Below are 24,670 nucleotides of genomic sequence, written 5' to 3' on the forward strand. Positions count from 1 at the left end.
TGACATCGCCATTCGGCAAAAATCCCGAATATCGAGCTGGGACGAGTGTCGAGCCAGCTCTGACATTGACATTCGGCACTAGTCCCGAATATCGAGCTTTGGCGAATGTCGAGCCAGCTCTGACATCGACATTCGGCTCTAGTCCCGGATATCGAGCTAGGGCGAATGTCGAACCAGCTCTGACATCGACATTCGGCACTAGTCCCGAATATCGAGCTGGGACGAATGTCGAGCCAGCTCTGACATCGACATTAATCAAAAGTCCCGAATATCGAGCTGGGGCGAATGTCGACCCCGCTCTGACATGGACATTCGGCACTAGTCCCAAATATTGAGCTGGGGCGAATGTCGACCCAGCTCTGACATCGACATTCGGCACTAGTCCCGAATATTGAGCTGACGCGAATTTCGAGCCAATTCTGACATCGACATTCGGCACTAGTCCCGAATATCGATCTGGGCCGAATGTCGAGCCAGCTCACACATCGACCTTTGGCACGATTCCCGAATATCGAGCTGGGGCGAATGTGGAGCAAGCTGTGACAACGATATTCGGCAAAAGTCCCGAATATCAAGCTGGCGCGAATGTGGAGCCAGTCCTGACATCGACATTTGGCACTAGTCCCGAATATCGAGCTAGGCGAATGTCGAGACAGCTCTGACATCGACATTTGGCACTAGTCCCGAATATCAAGCTTGGGCGAATTTCGAGCCAGCTCTCACATCGACATTCGGCGCAAGTGCCGAATATCGAACCGAGGCGAATGTCAAGCCAGGTCTGACATCGAAATCGCCCCAGCTCGATATTCGGGACTAGTGCCGAATGTTTATGTCACAGCTGACTCGACATTCGCCAAAACTCGATATTCGGGACAAGTTTCGAATGTCGATGTCAGAACAGGCTCGACATTCGCCCCAGCGCGATATTCGGGACTTTTGTCGAATGTCGATGTCAGAGCTGGCTCCAAACGTGTATTCGCCCCAGCTCGATATTCGGAACTTTTGCCTAATATCGTTGTTAAAGCTGGCTTGACATTGACCCTAGCTCGATATTCAGGACTTTTGTCGAATGTCGCTGTCAGAGCTGACACGAAATTCGCTCCAGCTCAATATTCGGCGCAAGTGTCAGAGCTGGCTCGATATTCGCCCCAGCTCGATATTAGGGACTAGTGCCGAATGTCGAAATCAGAGCTGGCTCGACATTTGTCCCAGCCCGATATTCGGGACTTTTGTCGAAAGTCGATATCATTTAGCTGGCTTGACATCCGTTCCTGCTCGATATTAGTAACTTTTGTCGAATGTCGATGTCAGAGCTGAGTCGACATTCGCCCCAGCTCGATATTCGGGACTTGTGCCAAATGTCGATGTCAGAACAGACTCGACATTCGTCCTAGCTCGTTATTCGGGACTTTTGTTGAATGTCGATGTCAGAGCTGACTCGACATTCGCTCTAGCTCGATATTCGTGCCTAGTACCGAATGTCGATGTCAGAGCTGGCTCGACATTTGCCCCAACTCGAAATTCGGGACTTTTGTCGAATGTCGATGTCAGAGATGGCTCGATATTCGCCCCAGCTCGATATTCGGGACGTTAGCTTAATATCGATGTCAGAGCTGGCTCGACATTCGCCCATGCTCGATATTCAAGACTAGTGTCGAATGTCGATGTCATAGCTGACTCGACATTTACCCTAGCACGGTATTCGTGACTGGTGTCGAATGTCGATGTCAGAGCTGGTTCGACATTTGCCCCAGCTCGATAATCGGGACATTTGCCGAAAATAGATGTCAGAGCTTGGAATATTCGACCCAGCTAGATATTAGGGACTTTTGCCTAATATCGATATCAGAGCTGGCGCGACTTTCGCCCCAGCTCGATATTCGGGACTTTCGTCGAATGTCGATGTCAGAGCTGACTTTACGTTCGCCCCAGCTCGATATTCGCTACTAGTGCCGAATGTCGATTTAAGAGCATTCTCGACATTCACGCTAGCTCGATATTCAGGACAAGTGCCGAATGTAGATGTCAGAGCTGGCCTGATATTTACCCCAACTCGATATTTGGGACTTTTGTCGAATGTCGATATCAGAGCTGATTCGACATTCGCCCTAGCTCAATATTCAGGACTATTGTCAAATGTCGATGTCAGAGCTGGTTCGACATTAGCCCATTTGGGAGTAGTGTCGAATGTCGATGCCAAAGCTGGGTCGACGTTCGCCCCAGTTCGACACTCTCTACTAGTGCCGAATGTCGAAGTAAAAGCTGACTTGACATTGGCCTTAGCTCGATATTCGGGACTAATGCCTAATGTCAATGCCAGAGCTGGCTCGACATTTGCCCCAGCTCGATATTTGGGACTATTGCCGAATGTTGATGTTAGAGCTGGCTCGACATTTGTCCCAGCTCAATATTCGGGACAAGTGCCGAATGTCGATGTCAGAGCTGGTTCCACAATCGCCCAAGCTCAATATTCGGAACTTGTGTCAAATGTCAATGTTAGAGCTGACTCGACATTTGCCCTAGCTCGATATTCGGGACAAGTGACGAATATCGATGTCAGAGCTAGCTCGACGTTCGCCCCATCTCGATATTCGCTACTAGTTCCGAATGTAGAAGTCAGAGCTGGCTCGACATTAACCCAAGCTTTATATTCGGGACTAGTGTCGAATGTCGATGTCAGAGGTGGCTCGACATTCGCCCCAGCTCGATATTCGGGTCTTTTTACCAAATTTCGATGTCAGAGCTGGCGCGACATTCGCAACAGTTCGATATTCGGAACTTTTGCCGAATGTCGATGTCAGAGCTTGCTCGACATTCGCCCCAGCTCGATATTCGAATGTCGATTGTCTATATCAGTACCAACTTCACACACCTGTTAATAATATGGTTGTTTATTGGCGCACTATTAGCAAATGGTTCAATCTTGATATTGCACTTGTATTAACGGTTTGAAATAATTTAATTTTAATTTCTATTAATTTTGCAACCCATGCGTGCACAAGTATGTGACGACGACATTCATTTTGTAAGACCGTCGTCATTATGCGTAACCCATAGTAGTTGAACATCACTCGGCATGAGTATTCCGACGGGTATTTCATTTCTATTCTAAATGCAAATGTTAAAAAGTTATTACATGTATGTGTAAGGATAATATTAATTATTTATCATTACTATAATTTTAATTCGTCTTTAACCCATTTATGCCTAGCGTCTAGAAAAAGGGCCTTGGCAAACAGCGTAGACCCAGATAAGACGCCGCATTTCACGCATCAGGGTCTGCGCTGTTTGCTAAAAGGAATTTCTGTAAATAATATTCTAAATATAAAAATAAATATACTGGACATCCCTAATTTTAATAATAAATTGATCCAATTTAGAAGGATGGGAGAGTCCACTAGGCATAAATGGGTTAATAAAAAAAAAATTACGAGGAATTTGTAAACAATCCTTATACAAATATGTTTATATGACAATTTTGAAACAACAATATATAATGTCCTAAATATTAGCGATTATTTATGACGCAATTAAGAACGATTATTTCACCACTTAGTTTATAGACTAGTGTTAAATAAAATAAAAAAGGCATACAATTAGCTTTGATATTAATGCAAAGCAAAAGGTAAAAAACAGGAATACCATATTTTTAGTTTATGTTATAAGCAAATAAGAAACTCATTTAATTATCACATTATCATTGTTTCTTAAAGGTAAACTATACGTAAGGCATACAATGAATGTTAATGGAAAGAAGACTCGTTTATATATCCGCTACATTTATTACAGATGTTATAGCTATATATATATATGAATACATATAAAAACTGATATAAGCGTCACTTAAACAATTTGCAAACTAATACTTAGATCCTATGTGAAGACACAGACACAATTAAACGTGTGGTTTTTACTACTTCAGTCTTGGAGTAATCAAGAAAAAGATGCCTTCTGTCCAACTGGCACCATCACCGCTGTTGACTGCCAAACTATAGACGGTATCCCTTTCTACTATACCTGCGAAAATGTGCAGTGTTCCATACAAAATGGTTTCGTATGTTTGAAGTACCCACTGTCTTGCAGTGACTACAAGATCCGATACTTCTGCTCTACATGTTTTACTTGTAATTAGTCAGGATATTAAATGTACATATAAACTTTTCAATTTTTGATATAAAAAAAGAATTATTTTCTCTGAATGTTTTATCTACATATTTTAAAATGGTTTTGCCATTAGCAACATTTGTGGTTTATAACATTTATATTGTACTTTACATAATATAGCAACACGTTATGATACGTTGAAGTTCTTTCAATAACATCTAAACATGTTTTGTACAAGGTCCGTTTCGCAGCAGACCAGTGTCATCCATACAAATACCGAAAGTCTCGTCAAGCACTCCTGCAGTGATGGGTACGGTAATAATACTCTGCAATGCTGCAAATGTGTCATGTCTAATCGGTAAAATATTTATAACAACCGTCGTTTCAAGTACAATACATCCATCCAGCTTCATTAAAATATGTAATACATTGACCATATATTAACAGTATCTAATTTCAATAACGATTTACGACGGTACTCCACTTATGACCGATACATATAACATTGCCATTTACTATACAGACCATCACGATGGTACTCTTAGACCTGTGCAAAAGCCGGTTATTACAACATGACGAACCTATTCTTGGCTTGCGCGAAACTTATACATGTGTTATGGTTGTTTACTACGCCATGGTGATGCAACTATTGGATAATACTTATAATAACTATGTACCGACTGTTTATTTACACACGGTGACATAACTATGAGGCTATTCCTAAAATTGTAAACAAGCGATTTACTTCACCATGTCGATGCTAGACTTAGGCAATACTTACGATTATTTACATTCTTTATCTTATCTTTTGTGATACAAATAATTGTGTACTAGATGTATACTAGACAAACGAAAATGCTTCGGTCAAACGACAATTATTACTGTATAAAACCTTGTTTCCTAAACCGCGACGAAGCAATACTTTTACTCACTGAAACATTCACCGGATATTCCTTAATGCAAGCATTACAACGAAGTAATCGTCACCAACTGTAGTTCATCTTGACAAAATCATGTTACGACTCTCATTGGAGTTAAGAAACCAGCACTATTAAGTGGGCCTTTCCTTTCAAACAAGTTTCCATGTATACAATATTTGTATTATACCACAACACTGCTTCTCTTGGTGATGCTGTATTTATAAACAATGATGATATCACTATCAGGTGATAATTAATAATAATTGTGTACAGGCTGTTAACTAGGCCGTGATAATGTTTTCATTTGGATATACTTATACTAATCATTTCATATTAAAATTTATTCTTTAAAATATTATTAATATACGTTTATTTTAATGATTATATTGTTTCAGGGCTACATGCGTTGTATATCGTATCTGTAATCATTTGATTTGTAGCATAAGTTGCGCGATGTTTAAAATGTTTGGATACAAGCCTTAATTATTGTTATTAAGCATGAATCTAAAAGAGAAAGAAATACAAAAGTATTCAAATTAGTATTAATTATCACATGCCTGTACAATAGGTATATACAAACAGGTTAGCGAGATTTAATGTTTATTTTACGATAGACAATAAATATTGTTAGTGTTAGTATAATCTTAACATTAATAAGTTTCTGTTGTCGTTTATTAAAGAACTTTGGCAATGACCTAGGGAATTGTGTTGGTCGAGTTACCGTTGCGTTATCATAATACATTAGATAGATATATTAAAACTATTTTCACAAAATAAATAATTGTTTCAGAACCTTCGTCAGAAGTAGCTAATACTACTTCCTCTATTACCGAAGCGGAATGTGTGACCTCAGCGCATCATTCTCTGACAGATATCTGCAATCCCTTACAACTGGGTGTTGTCGTAGGAATCGCCTCGCTGATATGGTTAATAATCATCATCGCCATGTGTGTGTATTTTAAAGTCGTGCGAAAAAAGTGAGTCGACTCTACTTTCTTTGTCCTAGACGAACAACTTATATCTATTTTATTAAAATGGTAAATTGTAAAGGCCTTTTATTAACGTCTTATATGTCTTTAAAGACCATTTTATATGTATTTGTTGAACATTTGATATGTCTTTGATAACGTATTAGATGTCGTGATAATATAAGATGTCGTTGATGAACATTGTGTGTCTTTTATGAACATATCATGGATGAACATATTTTATGCATCTGATTAACATAGAATATGTCGTTGATAAAAAAGTTTGAACATATTATATATATATATATATATATATATATATATATATATATATATATATATATATATATATATATATATATATATATATATATATATATATATATATATATATATATATATATATATATATATATATATATATGATAAACAAATTATGTTTAGAATTTCTGCGTGTAAATAACATATTTATAGCAATCTTATTTTAAATATTTCCTTTAAAATATAGGATTAAATTGAAGTACACATGAGATTGCACATGACAACATTTCTGGAGCGAATTGAACACACATTCATGTACAGCTCATATACTATTCTAATTTGTACAATTACGATTTCTGCGTGCATTTGTATGCAATATTCAACTTAGTGTTACGGTAATTTGTATCTTATATAAGATTTACTTAGTCCCTTTATATCTATATTTATAGCAAGATTGCAGATAAAAGCTCTCAACATGATTTATTCCTTCGTAAGAAAACAAACCTTGATATCAACAACGCTTGACAACATATTTGTGTTTAGATGGTTATAACACAGACAACAAGATGACAACCCATATCAACTGGACATACGTTAACCATGAGGAACTCGCAAGCCAATGAGCAATAAGTGTTTGTAATTAACTCGCAAGCCAGTGAGCAATAAATGTTTGTAATTAACTCGCAAGCCAGTGAGCAATTAATGTTTGTAACATTGGCTAACTTTGTTGATTAAAATAGACATTTGGAGATTACCCAGTAAATAATTCCACAACGTCCAATGTTTGGCGTGAAAGTAGAAGTAGTTCTAAATTAAAACGGCATTTTAAAAGTATATGTGTAAAACAGAATTGTGTTCGTGTCTTTTATCTTAGTTATTCTGATATTAAGTGTGACATCTAATATATATATGTATTATCTGCATTTGTCAGTTACGTTCATAATGCACTTTGTAAGCAAAAACAAATAATGCCTTATTCCAACTAATTATCCAAGAATCGAAAAAGCTAAATATGTAAGCCTCACACTGGGATAAGAAGTGTATTTTTTAAGCGTCAAAATTAAAATGATGATTTATGTAACTTATGATATGTCTATACAAATAGAAATATTATTGATTAGAATAGTTAATTATTCTACATTTAGTCAATTGAATGTACCACATTTAGAGGCTTAAACGTAAGAACATATTATGCCTTTTGACGAACATCACACTTTCTCCATAAATTAACCCAAGTATGTGTATTAGCGAATTATTATTTAACATTCGATTGTGATGGTGAATCAACGAAACAGAATGACTAAATTCTAATTCGCTTTTAAAGAAACAAAGACGATAATTTTCTGTTTGTATAAACATTTTTAACACGCTCTTGTGTTTGGTTTTTGAAGTAACACACGTGTCTGCTAAGTTGGTCCTATTATATTGTGTCGTTGTATCAATGTATCATTTAGTTTTATTGTTTGCTATATGGTTTTACTTCATTAAAATAGACAATTTAAAAAAAAGTACATGTCGTCATGTCATACTTTCAAAGAGGCGATTGTGAGTCCTTACCGAGACTTGTTCAGTCTTGATTTGTTATTTTTGACGCTAAGGTTCATAAGTAAGACCCGGTGTTTTGGATTGCTTTTAATGCATTAGGCTTATACACAGACTCTTGATATGATTAGTCGGAGGAACAAATATTTTTCTTAAGAAATATATTTAGAACGCGGTGAGAGTTGAGATCGAGCCTGTGACCTCTGGTAATCACCATTGCAACATTTTGACAATTTTTCTTTATATGGCTATATGCGATCCTAAACACAAATTGAATCGTAAATGCAATAATCCAACAATGCTGATGCAGATTTATTTATAATTTAATTTAAGTGATACCCAAATATCCTTTATATTTACCGTCTCTGTGAATAAGTCTCGTGAAAGACCAGTAGATACTTTAAAGGCGCCTTTGTTTAAAAAAATATGTATCCACTTTTTATAAAACGATTATCTACAAAAAGCAACCCGTTTTTGATGAAAGTTGTTTTATTCTTACGGTTGTGTGTGTGTCCACACGGCCAGTTCTTGTATGAAATGTTAAGAGAATCAAATGTGGACAATTACTGAGAAATTACAATTCCACAAACGATTATTTTTTTTGTATTGACATCTCGATTGAGTACAATTCTGCTCATCATTCATCAGAGTTAATATAAAAAATATGAAACAGAGAAATTAAATAGAAACTAAACTACTAACTAATGAATGATCTGTTTTTCTTAGAACCATTTGAAAACAGTATATTTGAAAATGACTTTAATTGTTTAATTCAAAATGGATCTTCCTTAGGCGTATTGAGCCAAGGTGGCTATCACCTAATGTCTTAACCGCAAAGATGAACATACAATACATCCTCTAATGCTTTCTATATTTTTAAATCAAGAGTTTATACAAATAATAATTATACTCACTTATAGCGACGAGTGTCACTTGCAGCTCAGACGAAATGACCTTTATGAGCTGGTTACTTTCATACTACTTTCGGGATTATCTGGCAGTTGTTTTCGTAGCTACTGCATCTAAGTAATATGCACATTTGTGTTTTGGTGTGATAATACTTGAGAAAAATCGAGATACAAATTTAATCTTGTTTTTCTCTCGATAACGGTTCACTGTGGAAGCCAACGGTATTTTGTTAGTGTAATTTACATATATGCTTAAAACTTCTTTGATTTCTTGGTAAGCTAATAGCAATACACCAAGACAAGAAAAGATCCTTTTTAAAAATAGTACTATCCCCACCTTTCCTAAGATCTTGCTTCAATACCAAACTTCGAAAAATGCGCGAGTATTGTTTTTCATAACAATAGTTGCCTTCTTTACTTAAAAAGGTGTGTTTTTTACTAAACTTTTAACGACACATATACTTTTTGTATTTATATTTTCTTTTTTTATTTTCTTTTTTTTTCTAATATATTAAATATTTACCCTAGTGAACACTCAAACATTATTTTCAGAGCGCTAATTGTACGGTATAAAGTCCGCTTTTAGTTTTACTTGTTGAATGCCGTGACACATGATACTTTTGAATGATTTTATTACTACAATTATAAACTTAATTATGTATTGTAAGATAATAAATCGAAGACTGAATGAACTGTTTGATATACACATGCAAGTTTGCGAGTGTTCCACGATACGGGATTCGATGCATGTATGTGTTGAAACAAGGAAGAAAGAAACAGTCTGCATGTTTTAAACTCCTCTAAATCGTACAAATGTTTGGTTACAAATGCAGTTTTCTCAGATTATGCCTTAAATCATTTATGAAACGAAGGGGAAACGATTTTAAATTTATAGAAATATATAGGAAATCTAGCAAATTTCACATGTCTATGCCATATTAAAATTAAATTGCGCAGCTGTTTATTACATTTCTGGGCTTTTGTTTATTTTGTAGCCGTAAATAGCCAAAATGTATTTTTTTTCCATCCCATCCCATAACGTTCTAATATATGACCTGACTTTCAGATGTTCAGAAGAAGAGATATTAAGTTAATAAATTAAGAGTGTTGAAGTTTGAATGTACATTTTACTTATAAATACATGTAAATGCATTGGATTTTTGTCTAAATAAACGTTTTACATTTATAATTCAACAAATTATCCTTTGGTTTAATTCAAACTATACACTATAGGCTTAGCCTCCATAAAAGTGGGTTAACATCCTCTTACCCATGTCTTTGACCAATGGTCATGTTTTAAATTTAATCACATGGTGGCATGTGTTATGTTGTTATATTAAAATTAAATTTCGCGAAAAAAAGTATAAGAACAAAGAGTTAACATATTGTAGCTACACATTTAAGTTATAGATACTTTTGAAGTAAATATATGTAGAAAAGTAACTTAGAGAACTAACTTTTCTTGATCTTTTTTGCAATAGTGAATATTTAGTAAGGTTATTTTAGTCCACTATCCTTTCCTAGCATTTTCTTATGTGTGATCAATCCTATATTGTGTTATTCAACCTAAATGAAACAGAGGATGAATATCTTTTTTTCTTAAATACCAATATTATGCTTATGTTAGAAAAATATTCATTTTAAAGTTGTATAAATCCCGTCCACAAATGTTAAAGTTGGTTAAACCACTTTATAGACCCAACAAACAATGTTCAGAAACTAACCATATTTTATTTAAACTGTTTTGAAATACGAGCAAATATGTTGTAAATGTAGTTTAAAAAAATAATGTGTTGTTTTTCACTGAATAAATAAGGTACATACAATTTTATTTCTTGTTGCGAGTATTTTACTACGTCTGACATAAAGTGGGCACTATTTAGTAATCTTATTCATTGCGACCTTGTCAGCAAAACATGGACTTTTCTTAAGTATTTTAATTGATTTTTCTTCGAAATGATTATGGTATGTATTTACTCCAAACGCAAGCAGTGTTTGTATATGCAGGTTCATGGCGATGGGCTTTACAGCTTAAGTCAAAATAAAGTATTCCGTTATGCTCTGTTCTGCTATGTTACATGTGTTATGGGTTATGAAAAGCAAGCCTGTCTAAAAGAATATGCAATATGTTGTCAGCCATTCATGTTCACTTTCTGAGCCATGCCTTCGTTGACATAGCATGATCGTTCATATGGAAACTGCTCAGGCTGGTCATGTGTAACGTAATCAAATTGCAAGATGTGGACATACGCCCACTGTCCTCCCGGAGAACTGTCTTCATCCTGTTGCTCTTTAAACCGTTGAGGTGTGCTTATTGTTCCTTCAGTTAACTACGTCGTGGTTATGATCGTAGCTGACATGTATCTATTAAACCTCATGTCGCTTCACCCCACGTCTTATGCTGCTTCAGTTACAATATAATGAAATATAAAAAAGTGACTTGAATGTGTACGATAATAGGCTACAAACCTGTGAATCAATTAAGATTCATTCTTTAACCCTCATCAAGACGATGGTTGTGATTTTTTTCATGATATGGCTAATATTTCAAACATGAGTGGGGGGCGAGAGTAAATGCAACACAATGCGAACGGTTGTCTTGTCCAAATAATAAGTCAAAGCTGTTCATTTATTAATCGTAGGAAAATGGTTCCAGTGTATACCTTATTGTAATAGTAATTCTAATCGGTATGCCAACCAGCGGAAAGTAGTGTAAACCAAGAACACGTTAAACATGATATACTTGTTCATTGCATATTCGGAATTGTTTTACGAGAAGAAATGTATGTTCTGCAAACAAATGTAAAATTGATTTGTTTCTACTGCTGACTTTTTATTTAATAACTATATTTGAATGAGCGTGTAGTTATTTCAACATTGTCTTCAATATTCATATATATTTGTCCATTGGAATTAGAAGACTGCATTGTTTTTTTTTTAATTTAAGTTTGCTTTCCATGAGTTCGATTTACACTAAAGTCAATACTAATATTAAACGCCATTAACATTAGTTTTGCATGAGCAATTACAAAAAAATCATTTTCCCACATACAATTAAAATGTTTGTTTATGTTTGAGATAAACTAGCGATTTAAATAAAGGTATCTGAACAAGTTTAAAACTCAATTATGCTTTTATTTGTTTATTAATTTTATTAATAAACAGTTAAAAGCTTCTGACTTTGTTTAAGGACTTTGTTGATGGCGATTGCAATTATGAAGATGATGATTATTATTTGTTGCTGGTTGCTGACGCTTCTGCTTCCGATGATGATGATGATGATGATGATGAAGTGTTACATAAAGGCTATACTCAGTTGTATATTATTTGACAATGTAACAGTCACAGTATATTGAAATCAAGTATCAATCGGACTGTCTCATGTACAATGAACAGGTCTTTTACAAACTACAATAGCGTCAATAATAAGAAATAATAATATAGAAAGTCGCGAACTAGGTGTTGAAACATGCATCAACTCATAATTAAGTTATGATAACCCACGTCTTCCTTTCAGTATCTTCTCATAGAGCTATTAAACATTATTGGACAGAAATCAAAACAATCTTTAAGTAGATATACGATTGATTTATTACTTTTAAAATTTCAAGAATAGTCACACTTAAATGCGCTGTTTATTGAATATTCGTATGCGTATTTACAATAGAATAATTGCGTAACTATGGGCGCGCTTGAACCATTGTGTACACACCGGTCTTACTGACCTGTGTACTAACGCGAAAGGAATTGTGGGTAGGACTTCTTTAACGAGTGAAAAGTGAAAGCGAAAGTAGGTCAGGTAATCGTGCTTCTGATAATCGTTATCAGTCTTAATAGAGATTCAAAATAACATTTAAACATAATTAAATAACATTTCTTTAAACAACATTCCGTTTTAAACTCACAATAAAAAACGATTTTTATTTCATTATTAACATTTTCATTCCTACGCAGAACTACTTTGGCTGAAGCATAATTCCCCAAACCAGGAGAATGTGATGCGTCTTAGTATAGAGATGACAATAACGTAGTGACGTCACCATCTATGAATAGAATGCGCTTGAACGGACTTGCTTTCCAATATTGAAGTCACATGTTATAAATAGCGCAGCCGTTATATCTATTTTATACTTGTAGTCAAGAGATGACGAGCGTTATGAGAACATGTCAGTAAAATAAATTTATGACGAGCGTTATGAGAACATGTAAGTAAAATAAATTTATTTCATAAACAAATTATATTAAAACTCAAAACTATCAGATGCAGTTAATTTAAAAACTGTACGTATAATTAATGCTATTAAATAATGTTAAAAACAATACAATTTACACTTGTGTTCTGTATTTTAAACGTGACAGTAATGTGAAAGTGGTTTTGATTAGGATTTGTAGATTAATCATGATGAAAATACTAGAAATTCAGGGGCTGAATATCACGCTATGAATTGAATAAACTTTTAATTTCCTTGTAAGGTAGTTCAAATTTGAATTTTTGTTGTAATAGTATACACCTTATGTAGGAGGATTGATGCTAATCGATAGAGGGGAGTGCCTCAAACTATCTTGTACAAAAATGTTAAAAAAATGTTTGTGTTTGAACATGCTTGTATACCATTTCTTTTTAATAATGAGTGAATTTTGAAAAACAATATTATATTGTATTCTAGGTTCAATATAGAATTTACACTATCTCTTGGTGGATCGCTTTTCCCCAAACGGCCCCCCCCACTGATTAAAGGTTAGCTGGTCATGTTTGTAATAAGTGGTTTCCCAATAACCGTGAGTCATAGAATTAAATAAAGCGCATCGGGATTCCAGTCATTACCGCATTTGAATACGAATATCTCAAAGTTCTTCCTGATAAAGGCAAACATCATGTACGAAATACTTCCCGCGTATGTCTATAAAATCGAGCTCAATCAACCAATTACATCGCAAAAAACAAAGTACTTTTTAAATCGAAATCAAATTGCGTGTCTTTTGTGGAGAAATACTCAAAACAAAATCTTGCTAAAACCGTTTTCAAACCGAAAGCAGGTAGTTTTGAATTGACGAGTATAGAATACGAAATGCCACAAGTTTACGCTTTTATCTAGGCTAAGATGCGAAAATTGTACACATGTGCTAAGTAAGGTGTATATTTACGTCTATATTATTAAATTGGCGATTGTCTACAGGCGAATTAGGAGGATATGATGATAGAATGATAGAAACTGGAGTAAGGTAAAGGGTTTTGAAAACCTCTACAATGACTGCCTCATGTATATGGGATGGTACTAAATTTCATGGGATTACTTTTCTCGGGTAGAATGGACATTTATACGAGTGTTTTGAGGTTTGTATGTGTGTAAAACAAATGCTGCTACTGAGTAAGTATCGGGAGTCGACAAGAACAATAATGTAATCAGGTGGAGGGATGGTAAGTACATACTTTTCAATAGCAAAATCGGAATTGTGTTTTGTGTGTTTCAAGAGTGGGCTAATTTTATCTACTTAGCTTGTATTGTGATATCTGTTTGATTCGAATCGGGCTGCACGTCTTTGTATTGTTTTCAATTGATTTATTTGAGTTTTCGTGTGTGGGTCCCAGGCAGTAGAGAAGTTTTTTTATTTAAGCTTGACTATTTCTTTGTAATCATGATATTTCAATGCACCCGGAGGTTCAGTCGCTGAGAGTTGGATTATTGCAACTGGTGCGTTCTATATCGCAGTCATTGGAATCCTGGTGTGTGCTTTGAGCTTTATGTTTAACGGTTGTTGATTGGGTAACCACTTATAACACACGTCCAGCATTTGTCTAAGAAAAGTTTACACATTAAATTGAATACAAATACGTCTCAAAATTTAATATATTTTTACTGATTTTATAACAATTTGCTTGTTTATGTGTCACCAAAGTAATTGTACTAAAGTATGTGAGTACTTTAACACACGCGTTTATTAACTGCCATAATATCTTTGATTCTTTGAATCCACGTTAAATTCTTTAAGAGTATTGCTTTTTAAAATTAGTAATATTCACTACTGGTTCAATGAAAACGGTTGTTCAATCTATACAAAACCTTACATAATTAATTTGCCAATTAAGCGCAACATGCTACTATTTGTAATGTAATCGACATTTAGTAAAGTTAAGTGTACTACTTTTGAAAAAGACAGACCTAAAATGTTTAAAAAATGTATAGAATATGAAAACTACTTGGATTTCTTGACCAAGAATATACGTTTACTATTTAGTAAAGGTACGGAAGTCCGCCCATCCGTTGATACATGTAACTCAGAAAGGCAGACAATTCCGTAGCAGTTTCCGTCGAAACGAGCGGCATTGCCCATATTGTATTCTATAACGATGTAGGGGATGAATCCATCACACTTGTCTTTGTCACTGATATAATGTATCACCGCAGAAAATATATATGATGTGTTTACTAAATCAGGCCATCATTTGTTAAATTAGTGAAATATTATTGATATCGACGAGTAAATATGAGATTGTTAATCAATGTAAATATGTTATGGAAGCTTTAACTCTGCACAATATTATCAACTTACCACTCAAATGAAAAACCATAATGCATAAAAGTAATTGATACTTATTTTTAAATCAAAGCTTTTTGTATTTTAATATTTCTTTGTTTTTAGTATATTTTCCGATAATATTTTGGTGACGAAAGTTTCTCTTGACGTATTAATTGTAAAAAAACAAACTTATCACTAACACATCTTTATTTCACCTGTGTACCTATTTAAGATAATGTACATATGTATAAGTCCATGCAAACTGTCTGTTGTGTTCTGTTCTGCTTAAATTGTATCATTTGTTTATGTTTCAGCTGTTGTCTGTATCTTCATATTTTTGTGGAGGATACAAGCTAACAACTACTCTGAACCATACATTTGCTATGGGGACGTTTGTAACTCGTAAGCACCTTGTCGTATTGCTTGCCGTGTTTTAGTATGTTTTATTTCATTGTATAGTAATAATATAATATTAGGAAGTTAACTAAATGTTGCACAGACAAAACGTGCAAACACATGTCGTCACACTTTCGTAAATTGTACTTGCAGCCTGCGTACAATGGATAACCGTACAATGGATAACTTACTTACTAAGTTTCTTTATTCATCACTAATCAAATCAATATTTATTTTGGGAAAATAGCATTTCGTAGTTTTTATTAAGGTTTGAAATAAGCTGTTGACTTTCTTTGATTTGCATTGCCTTTGTGTAAGAAATTTTATTCAAATATGGAATATGTATGTCTATGTTGTTTTGTTTTTTGGAGGGGTGTGTGTCCATTTTACGGTGTCTCGATTATGAGTGCACCCTCGATGCTGTCATTGCTGTTGATTGATTGTGATGCTTTAAAACATGCATCACACCCAATGCCTACTTTAATAGGAATGTAAACAGTTGTTGTATTAATGCAATCTATTATATCTGTTTTAGTGAAAGCCCTGCACAGTTCTGCGATGTAGTGTACAGGCACTGTCGGCGTTGTGACGATATCAGAGGCGACTGTTTCACCCGCCATCAAACGTTCAACTGCACAGAATATTGTTATGGTACTGCGATAAATGGGGTTTTCACATCTTCGGGTCTAAATATATATATTAACACATACAATTTCGATAACGTTCAATCGAAAAAATCACATGAAGGCAATGTCGTTTTGTTAATTAGTTACGCGTTTGTGTAACACTTTTCAATGTATTATAAATACAAGTGTCCCGATCATAATTGGCATGTTCTGAGCTATACCTTACATATATTCTTAACTACGCTGTAAGCTACTAATGCGGGTATTCATATATGAATATTAAAAACTAGTGCTAATAAAGGTATTCAGTACTTCTTATAACTGATTTGTATGTATATAGGACTTAACATCAAATTTGAGTTTGTCATTCACATGAATAAACTTAATAAACCATTTCGCAAAAAGATATAATACGTTTATCGTTGGCTGTCATATCTAAAGCAATGTAAAATTAGCGTATTATTTTGATTTCAGAAATTCGATATAAAGAAGAGGTCGAAAAACTTCGAGGTAAAGTAATTTTAAAGTAATTTTAATAAATGAAAAGCAATTGATTCATCACATTAATGGTGTGTTTTCTTAATAAACCAATATTTTATATATTAAAGATGCATATTAATGGGTCGTTAACAAGCATTTTCAACAAAAGTTAACCTATTTTTTAACGAGTATACGCTATTTTATTGGGGTTGATCATACTAAAAACTAAAATAAACACCAACTAGATTTAAAATGAGATATTCATAAAACTACTTCACCATATAAAATTCACCATTTTATACCAGAACAAATTACTCTTATTTATTCCAAAATTGACTTCCACACATTGGAGCGAGGGAGCGAAATAAAAAAAAATCTATGTTTAATATAGTAATTTAGAGCAAAAAGGAAACTTAAAGGTAATAAATGTTGTTTTTTTCCTTTAAAAAAATAGATAGTTTCTGCCAAACAAATTCAACATGTTATATATTAAATATATTGCCAAAATACCTTTTAAACTAAAATAGCCCAGTCATTGTTAGTGATTAATGTAATCTATAATTGACTTAGCCATTATTTAGTTTCTGCTTTCACTCATGCAAGACATATAAACGACAGACAATAATTGTGCAACCAATTCAGATATTATGCCACCATCCATTTCTAAAGGCATACGTTAGTCTGTAAAGATTAGTAAAATTACTATTATTTACTTTGTACAAGCTAGGCCAGTTATTGTTATTATTTTGATAAAAATTGTTACCGCGTATCCAAAAATTGGATTGAGCGAGATACAGTATTTTTTAATAAATGATATAATTAAAGACGCCGAAACATCATTTTGAAAAGTCCGTTTTTTGTTTTAATAAATTGAACATACTTATGTATGCATTTAACACATGAAATATTATTTGAAAAACATATCGTTTAATATAATCTTGCCGAATTATTGCCTTTTTGTAAGAGATTGCTAACAAAATACCTAATGCTTGTGCCAATGTTTGTTTCTTCTGTAAAACAAGGATGAAACCCTATTAAGGAGGTCGCCGTTGCGTAATGGATAAGGTGTCCGCCTAGCGATCGGGAGATCACGGATTCGATCCCCACTCGGGGAGCGTTCTCTAGATCTACCCCAATGACACCAAGTACTGGCTATAGGCCCAGGAAACGGACTCGAGAATGGTTCTATAAGCCTGAGGCTTTCGATGCAATCGAGCTAAAATACATAGGTTTAAACTAAACACGACATAGGTTTAAACTAAACACTAAGGACGTAGTGTAGTTATTCAACCGGTTATGCGTTTATTCCCTCATAAGAGACTTATAGCTGGATAAAATGTTATGCGACCAAACAAAGCCAGCATGGCCCATCCATTAACTAAAATAAAAACAAAAAGCTTCAAGGAGAAGTAATATGTTAATGTGGTCAGTTTAGTGCAGAGCGTGCTGTTAGCTCACCTATACAGGTTGAGCGTTTGGGATCACCTTTGGCCCTTGCCTCATCCGTAACCATTTTTAGCGTATTTGCAACGCAAATAGGCTTTTGTTTTACCACATTTCGACATCCAATTAGGAAATGGTTGGCTTTTTTTATGCCTTACCTGATTTTGGGCAGACGAAATAGAAATTCAATATAGAATTTGGTAATTCTTACAATTTTCCATTTAGAAACTTTTTTCTAACATATTCTTCCAAGAATATTGCTTACACCGTTTTTAAGTAAATTTTCTAAGACCGTTTCACGTGAAATAAACGTTCTTAGAAACTAAAACAAATTTCGTTCGTAAAACAATTCTGTTCTTGTTGATTGTGACCTCACAACTACTTTCAATTTCCTTTGTTATCCCCTGCCATAGGCGGATGGATATTGTTTTTGCGTTGTCCGTCCATCCGTCCGTCCGTCTTTCCGTCCTTCCGGCACTTTTGTGTCCGGAGCTATATCTTGGAAGTGCTTTGGCGGATTTCATTGAAACTTGGTATGAGTATATATATGGATAAGAGGATGATGCACGCCAAATGGCATTGTACACCATCGGATAATAACGGAGTTATGGCCCTTTGTATCTTGAAAAAAATGGTTTTTGTGTGTGTCTGGAGCCATATCTTGGAAGTGCTTTGACAAATTCCATTGAAGCTTGGTATTAGTATATATATGGATAAAAGGATGATGCACATTGGCGTTGTCCATCCGTCCAGACATGTATCTTGTATCTCTTTGACAAATTCCATTGAAACTTGGTATAAGTATATATATGGATAAAAGGATGATGCACATTGGCGTTGTCCATCCGTCCAGACATGTATCTTGAAAAAAGGGTTTTTGTGTGTCTGTGGAGCCATATCTTGAAAGTGCTTTGACAAATTCCATTGAAACTTGGTATTAGTATATATATGGATAAGAGGATGACGCAAATTGGCGTTGTTCATCCGTCCAGAAAACTTTTATGTCCAGAAGTATAATGGCGGGGGATATCAATTCAACGAATTTGCTTGTTTACTTCTGGGAGAGGTCAAATCTTTACATAGCCTAATGAGGCCCTGGTTTATGGATATGTAAAATTTCATTGGCTAATAATAAATAGAAATTTACAAATGCTCAACAGGAAGTCGGGCAAAAAGCACTTTCATTCTTTGAAAATGTGTAAGAAAAATTGCGGAGTACAATGCATGTTTTTTGTGATTATTTTGACATGACATGGGTTCTGACCTGCTTTTCTATGGATTTGATGAAGTAGAGTTTGAAAGTAATAGAGAGGTGTAAATTGAAATTAAAATAATTTACTTTGAGCCAGAAATTGACCGATTTAATTCAATTTAGATGTAGAGAATGGGTTGACATAGGAGTCCCCCATTAACAGGTCGTACAAAGTTGAACGTTGAAATGGAAAGGCAGGAGTCATTAAACTTCTTGAAACTATGCTGCTTAGATTAATTACCTTGTGCTATTTAACTATGTTTCTGCAAAGTTAAATGGCCCATTAAAACAACACTGAAGAATGAGAAAATGGGAAGAGGGAACATTTGCTGGAAATTGGAATGCTGACAATGGCAATATACATATAGGGCTGTTATATAGGTCGGATTTTTGAATCTCTGCTAATAGTTAGATTTTAAAAGATTATGTCTTTGAAACTAAAAATTGTAACAAAATATAAATTGATTCAATATTTAATTGCTTTAAAATGTATTGTAACTAAAGGTTACTGAACATTAATTTTTATCTTATAAGCTTTAATACTTAATACTCATTTTTTAGGTATAAAACCAACACAAAATCAAAATTTTACAACTACCATCATAATTTGCAATCAATGACAAATAAGAAAAATATAGGTTTTATAAACTTATGTATTATAATATATGAAATGCATCCTTTTGAAATAGACCACCCATATCAGCCTCAGACTTTCAACGCCATCGTTGCTTTCGTTCATTCAGTCAACTGTCCGATCCCTTAATATTTACTTCAGCAGCAACTTCCCTGTATCTTGCAAATAGGCTTTTAACGCCATCGGCGCTCTCGTTATTAAATGGAATTCCCTCCTACCTCATAGGGAGATTTTCATTAAACGTAACAGAAACGATCCACGGATGATCTTTTCTTACTGTTTTAAAATTATTCCGGCTGCACATGTAGCTCACGGAACGATACGAAAATCGTCTGCTTTGAATTCGCAAAGATATGATTTTGAATATTCGGTATGAAGCATCGTAAAGTGGACCTTTACACAGTTCGTTCAAATCATGCACTCAATATCATTTTCAGCCCCAAATGTTTGTTCCAATTTAGCCCAGGAATGACATGATTTATTTTGTGTTATACAGCAAAATTACTATACAAACATTCTTCTCTATTACCACAAGCCTAAGAGCTTTGTAATTCAGTATGTAACATCTCATAGTCACCCCCTTCAAAATGTGTACTTATCATGCCTAAGCGTACAAAATATACACATTAGTTAACAGTAGGAATATATTCAGTTGCAGGATGCACAATTCTTTCTCCTCAAAACAATGGACACCTTGATGACCACAGAACACACGTACCATTTAATGATACGTTAAAATTCACATGCAACGATGGTTATGTGCCTACGTTTATTGATCTCGTACGATGTGGCGAATTCTCAATGTGGAGTGGACCTCTACCGAAATGTGAAAGTAAGTTGTGTTTTGATCATACGCTCGATTAAAAGTTAGTTTTAAACGAGCAGACGGTATTGTTCAATAAATTATTAAAATACATATTAATGTATGGTTTTTTATTGGATAAATTTACTTAGTGTATTGATCTTATGTTAAATATATTGTCAGTATCAATAATATGAGCTGTTTCCTTATTATCACCGTTGATAAATGTCACTTTAATGTGAACAGAGAAGGCGTTAATACGCAGGGTTATTGAAAGTTTGGGATAAAACAATGGTCAGACTTAAACAAACAAACAAATAATAACGAAACGTTTAAATATATTTTTAAGTAGAACACAATTTTTTTAGGTAAACTTATATGTTTCATTTTATTGTTTCAGTTTCAACAAACAAGACACCTACTTTATTGACGATCATTTGCGTTGTTTGCGGTGTTTGTTTTCTTGTGTCGTTACTCGGGAATATATTTATGATATATTCTCTAAACAAAAGCCAATTTCGTCTTTGGCTAAAGGAATTTAATGAGAAACGAATGTCGCCCAAGGAAAGGAAAAGACTGTTAGATTCAAACAAAAGCGGTATGCATAATCTTTGAACTGAAATTTGTTTTATAATACCGTAATTGATATTGAGTATGATGTTTTTTTATTACGTACCTGCTCTTTTTTAATTGTTATTGTAGGTAATACATATGTTCCAGTGATGTTAATACAATGGTAATATTACTAGATATAATAATGTGTGTTATCACATTTTGTAAAGACATGAGATAGCATTATTCCTTTGAAAAACCCTGTTCCTATTTTGAATAATATTGAAGATGATGTATCTCCTTCTACTCCAAACGTTTTGAAATATCTCGTTTTATTTTTTTTATAATCATTTCAAATTATAATTTATTTTGGTGCTTTGCATCGTTTTAGAAACAGATGTTAAGATATGCAATGGAACCGGACTGTCTGCAGAACGCACCAGCCCTGCTGCCTCCGCTCCAGAAGAACAAGGACTTGACGTTGTTATTTGCTCCAATTCAGACATCACGCAATCGAGTCAACATCCAGACAAGCATATTTGTAATGATACTATCAATGAAGACAGAGGCAGGAGATTCACAGGAAGCAATCAAACGCTTTCACAAGAAGCACACGTACCTAGTGTAAATGGTCGAATTGGGCATGATTCTTCATCCCATTCAACACGTGATGAGGAGATCAACAACCCTTCCGTAAACGGTGGTTCTACTGTCGGGAACATTATTAATAATATCACCAGTAAGTACAATTATCCAAAACTATATATTATATACTTTAAAACATATAACAAATTGACTAGTGTGTATAAATATTTGTATCATGCGTAAAGATATTAATTAATAATACAAATGTACATTAAATTTATTAAATATTAAAAATTTTGCAATTATCAGAAAGTTTTGTTAAATACAATTTATTTTACTATTTTAGTATGAAAATGATTGCAATGCTCAATTGCTTGTATATTACATATACAAATAAATATGTCTTACTAATTTTAATTTATCTATTTATAAGCGCCCATATCGCCTTTATCAAACTGTGTAATTCAATTCCAATATAAATACATATTTCTTGCGTTTGTATTGCAGATGTTATATGTATATGTGAGAAAAAAAATCTAGCATTGAATACACACTTAATATACCAATCGTATGTGTTTTCTACAGCCACTAATGTCCATCTCCATGTAAGTTCAACGCCGCAACCAACATCAGTAGGTCCTTCGACAGCAACTAGTCAACCACGGGAGACAGACAGTACACTAACGGATAAACGACCTGTTGAAGAGACTGATATTTTAGGATCACAGTCTGGGACACCATCACAGACAGTCAGAGCTGTTCCTCCAGAAAACGACGGAACTGCTTTGAAAAGCATTTAATAACAGTTAGTTTCTTTTATATACCGATCTTTGAATGACTTTATATGTACAGAGAAATTCTGCATGTTGTATCGTACGACATGTTTATACACATTAAACACGTTTACTCATCAAATATTGAAGCATTTAAGTCATCGGTAATAATTAATATATTATTGTGAAGTATACATAGTAAATTAACGCTTGTTACAAAGAACAATCATTATGATAAGGATATAGGTAAATCCGTTTTACGTTTTTATGTACACATATTTAGTCATGTTTATATTCTGTTTATAACGTATGCATATGTGCAGATTTATTTATATGCATCATAATAGCTCAAATATAATAATTGTGATTTCCGTTATACAATAGTAAGTGTTTTATTGCTGCTTCTTCCTGTATTTGCGCGATGATGATCTGAAATATTAACTTTATGATGCAATATTTTTAAATCTTTTTCATAACAGAAGGGATGTAGTTGACACTTGTTCGTAGTTTCATTTCATCGTTGCTCAAAAGGTTGTAACTCTGTTGCTCTGGTCTCTTTCCTACCATTGAATAATTAAATGGTAATTAAATTCAATGCGTTTTAATTCCCTTTTATTATTGTTTAATTTAAGTTGCAATGCTATGAGGTTAAATTTTATTTACACTTATATGCATCATGAATATTGCTGGGCCAAGTGTGAGGTTGAGCGCCATAAAACCGGTTTAAAAACCCAATGCTTTGCATTGACCGTTCCAAGGCGGTGACCCCAGCTTTATTCTTATATGTGTTTATGGTGTTTTGTATTGTGCTGTTTGGTGCTGTTTTGGCAATGGTCACTTGCCTTAAATAAAGGACCAACTAATTGTATTAATGAGAATGCAATTCTGCTCGAGAAGCTGGAGTTTAACTTTTTTATATCGTGTTTATATATTGACAGGGAAGGTTCGTGAACGCATTGCTTAACGCATATGTTGTTTTTGTTGCATGTTAATGCTGTTTGTGACTCATTATATTGTGATAAAAAATATTAAAATCAATGCTTATCAGCAAATAATTCCCGACAATAAAAGCACAATCGTTTGTTTCATCCAATTTCATCGTAATCAACATAATCAGTCAATGTACTTTTAAAGCAAATCTTCCTCTTTATAAAATGCGATATATACACCAAATTGAATGCTGACAACTGATATTATGCTATACTTACTGGCGATTGTTTGGGTAAATAAAAAATACGTTAGTCATGTACATACCAGGAAAAATGTACTCTTGATGTTTCCATTCCATGAAATTAAGTGCGATTTTTAATATGTCTGTAATCTGCATCAATATTACATGATCAATTATATATCAACCCATTAAATTCTAATCCAGAAACAAATGTGTAGTCGTCATAATTTTTATATGGTATAAATAAGCTTAGTGTGCTAAATAAACCATTGAATACACAATACAAATTATGCGATAACCAACAGTCTTGGATTAATGATGTAAATAGAAGAACAAACGGCTGAAGCAAATTGCCAGTTGTTCCTTAACAGTTTTTCAAATTTACTTTACACTTAACTCGCAGTATATTCTAGGTGGTTTTGTACATTCCTTTGTAAATAATACCTTGATGTTGTACCTGAGTGGAATTGAACAAGTTAGTATTACCACTAGTATGTGATCTAATATATAACCATATACAGCATACTACTATGCGATTACAACACACATATCAATATCACTACATGCCAATCACAAGATTGCACAGATGTGACCAAGATAACAATAGTAAGTGTCTACGTAACATGTGAATGCGCGGATACAGAAAGCATGTACAACATATGGTCGATGTATTGTTTCACTCATTTTCAAATCAAACCTATGAAATGTGACTGCATGATCGTGACGATATTTTT

General features: G+C 34.0%; 1 protein-coding gene and 1 long non-coding RNA gene across 4 annotated transcripts; both read left to right on the forward strand.

Moving 5' to 3' along the window:
- The first annotated feature begins 1,910 nt into the window (after positions 1-1,910).
- On the forward strand, positions 1,911-5,995 carry LOC127856578 (uncharacterized). Its single transcript, XR_008038125.1, has 3 exons — positions 1,911-4,124; positions 4,343-4,414; positions 5,815-5,995. It is a non-coding gene; the product is annotated as an uncharacterized LOC127856578 (long non-coding RNA).
- Positions 5,996-12,766: 6,771 nt separating this feature from the next.
- On the forward strand, positions 12,767-23,803 carry LOC127856571 (uncharacterized). Of its 3 annotated transcripts, none has more exons than XM_052392867.1 (8): positions 12,767-12,908; positions 15,537-15,624; positions 16,154-16,269; positions 16,719-16,754; positions 20,706-20,885; positions 21,256-21,453; positions 21,799-22,146; positions 22,578-23,803. In XM_052392867.1, the coding sequence occupies exons 1-8, from the start codon at positions 12,887-12,889 to the stop codon at positions 22,790-22,792; spliced, it is 1,203 nt and encodes a 400-aa protein (XP_052248827.1). In that variant the 5' UTR covers positions 12,767-12,886; the 3' UTR covers positions 22,793-23,803. The 3 variants fall into 3 exon arrangements, with proteins under 3 accessions (XP_052248827.1, XP_052248829.1, XP_052248828.1); XM_052392869.1 differs by having other exon boundaries at positions 20,712-20,885; XM_052392868.1 differs by having other exon boundaries at positions 12,822-12,869.
- Positions 23,804-24,670: the final 867 nt, after the last annotated feature.

This window comes from Dreissena polymorpha, chromosome 13 (assembly GCF_020536995.1).
Source record: "Dreissena polymorpha isolate Duluth1 chromosome 13, UMN_Dpol_1.0, whole genome shotgun sequence".
Taxonomy (NCBI): Eukaryota; Metazoa; Mollusca; class Bivalvia; order Myida; family Dreissenidae; genus Dreissena; species Dreissena polymorpha.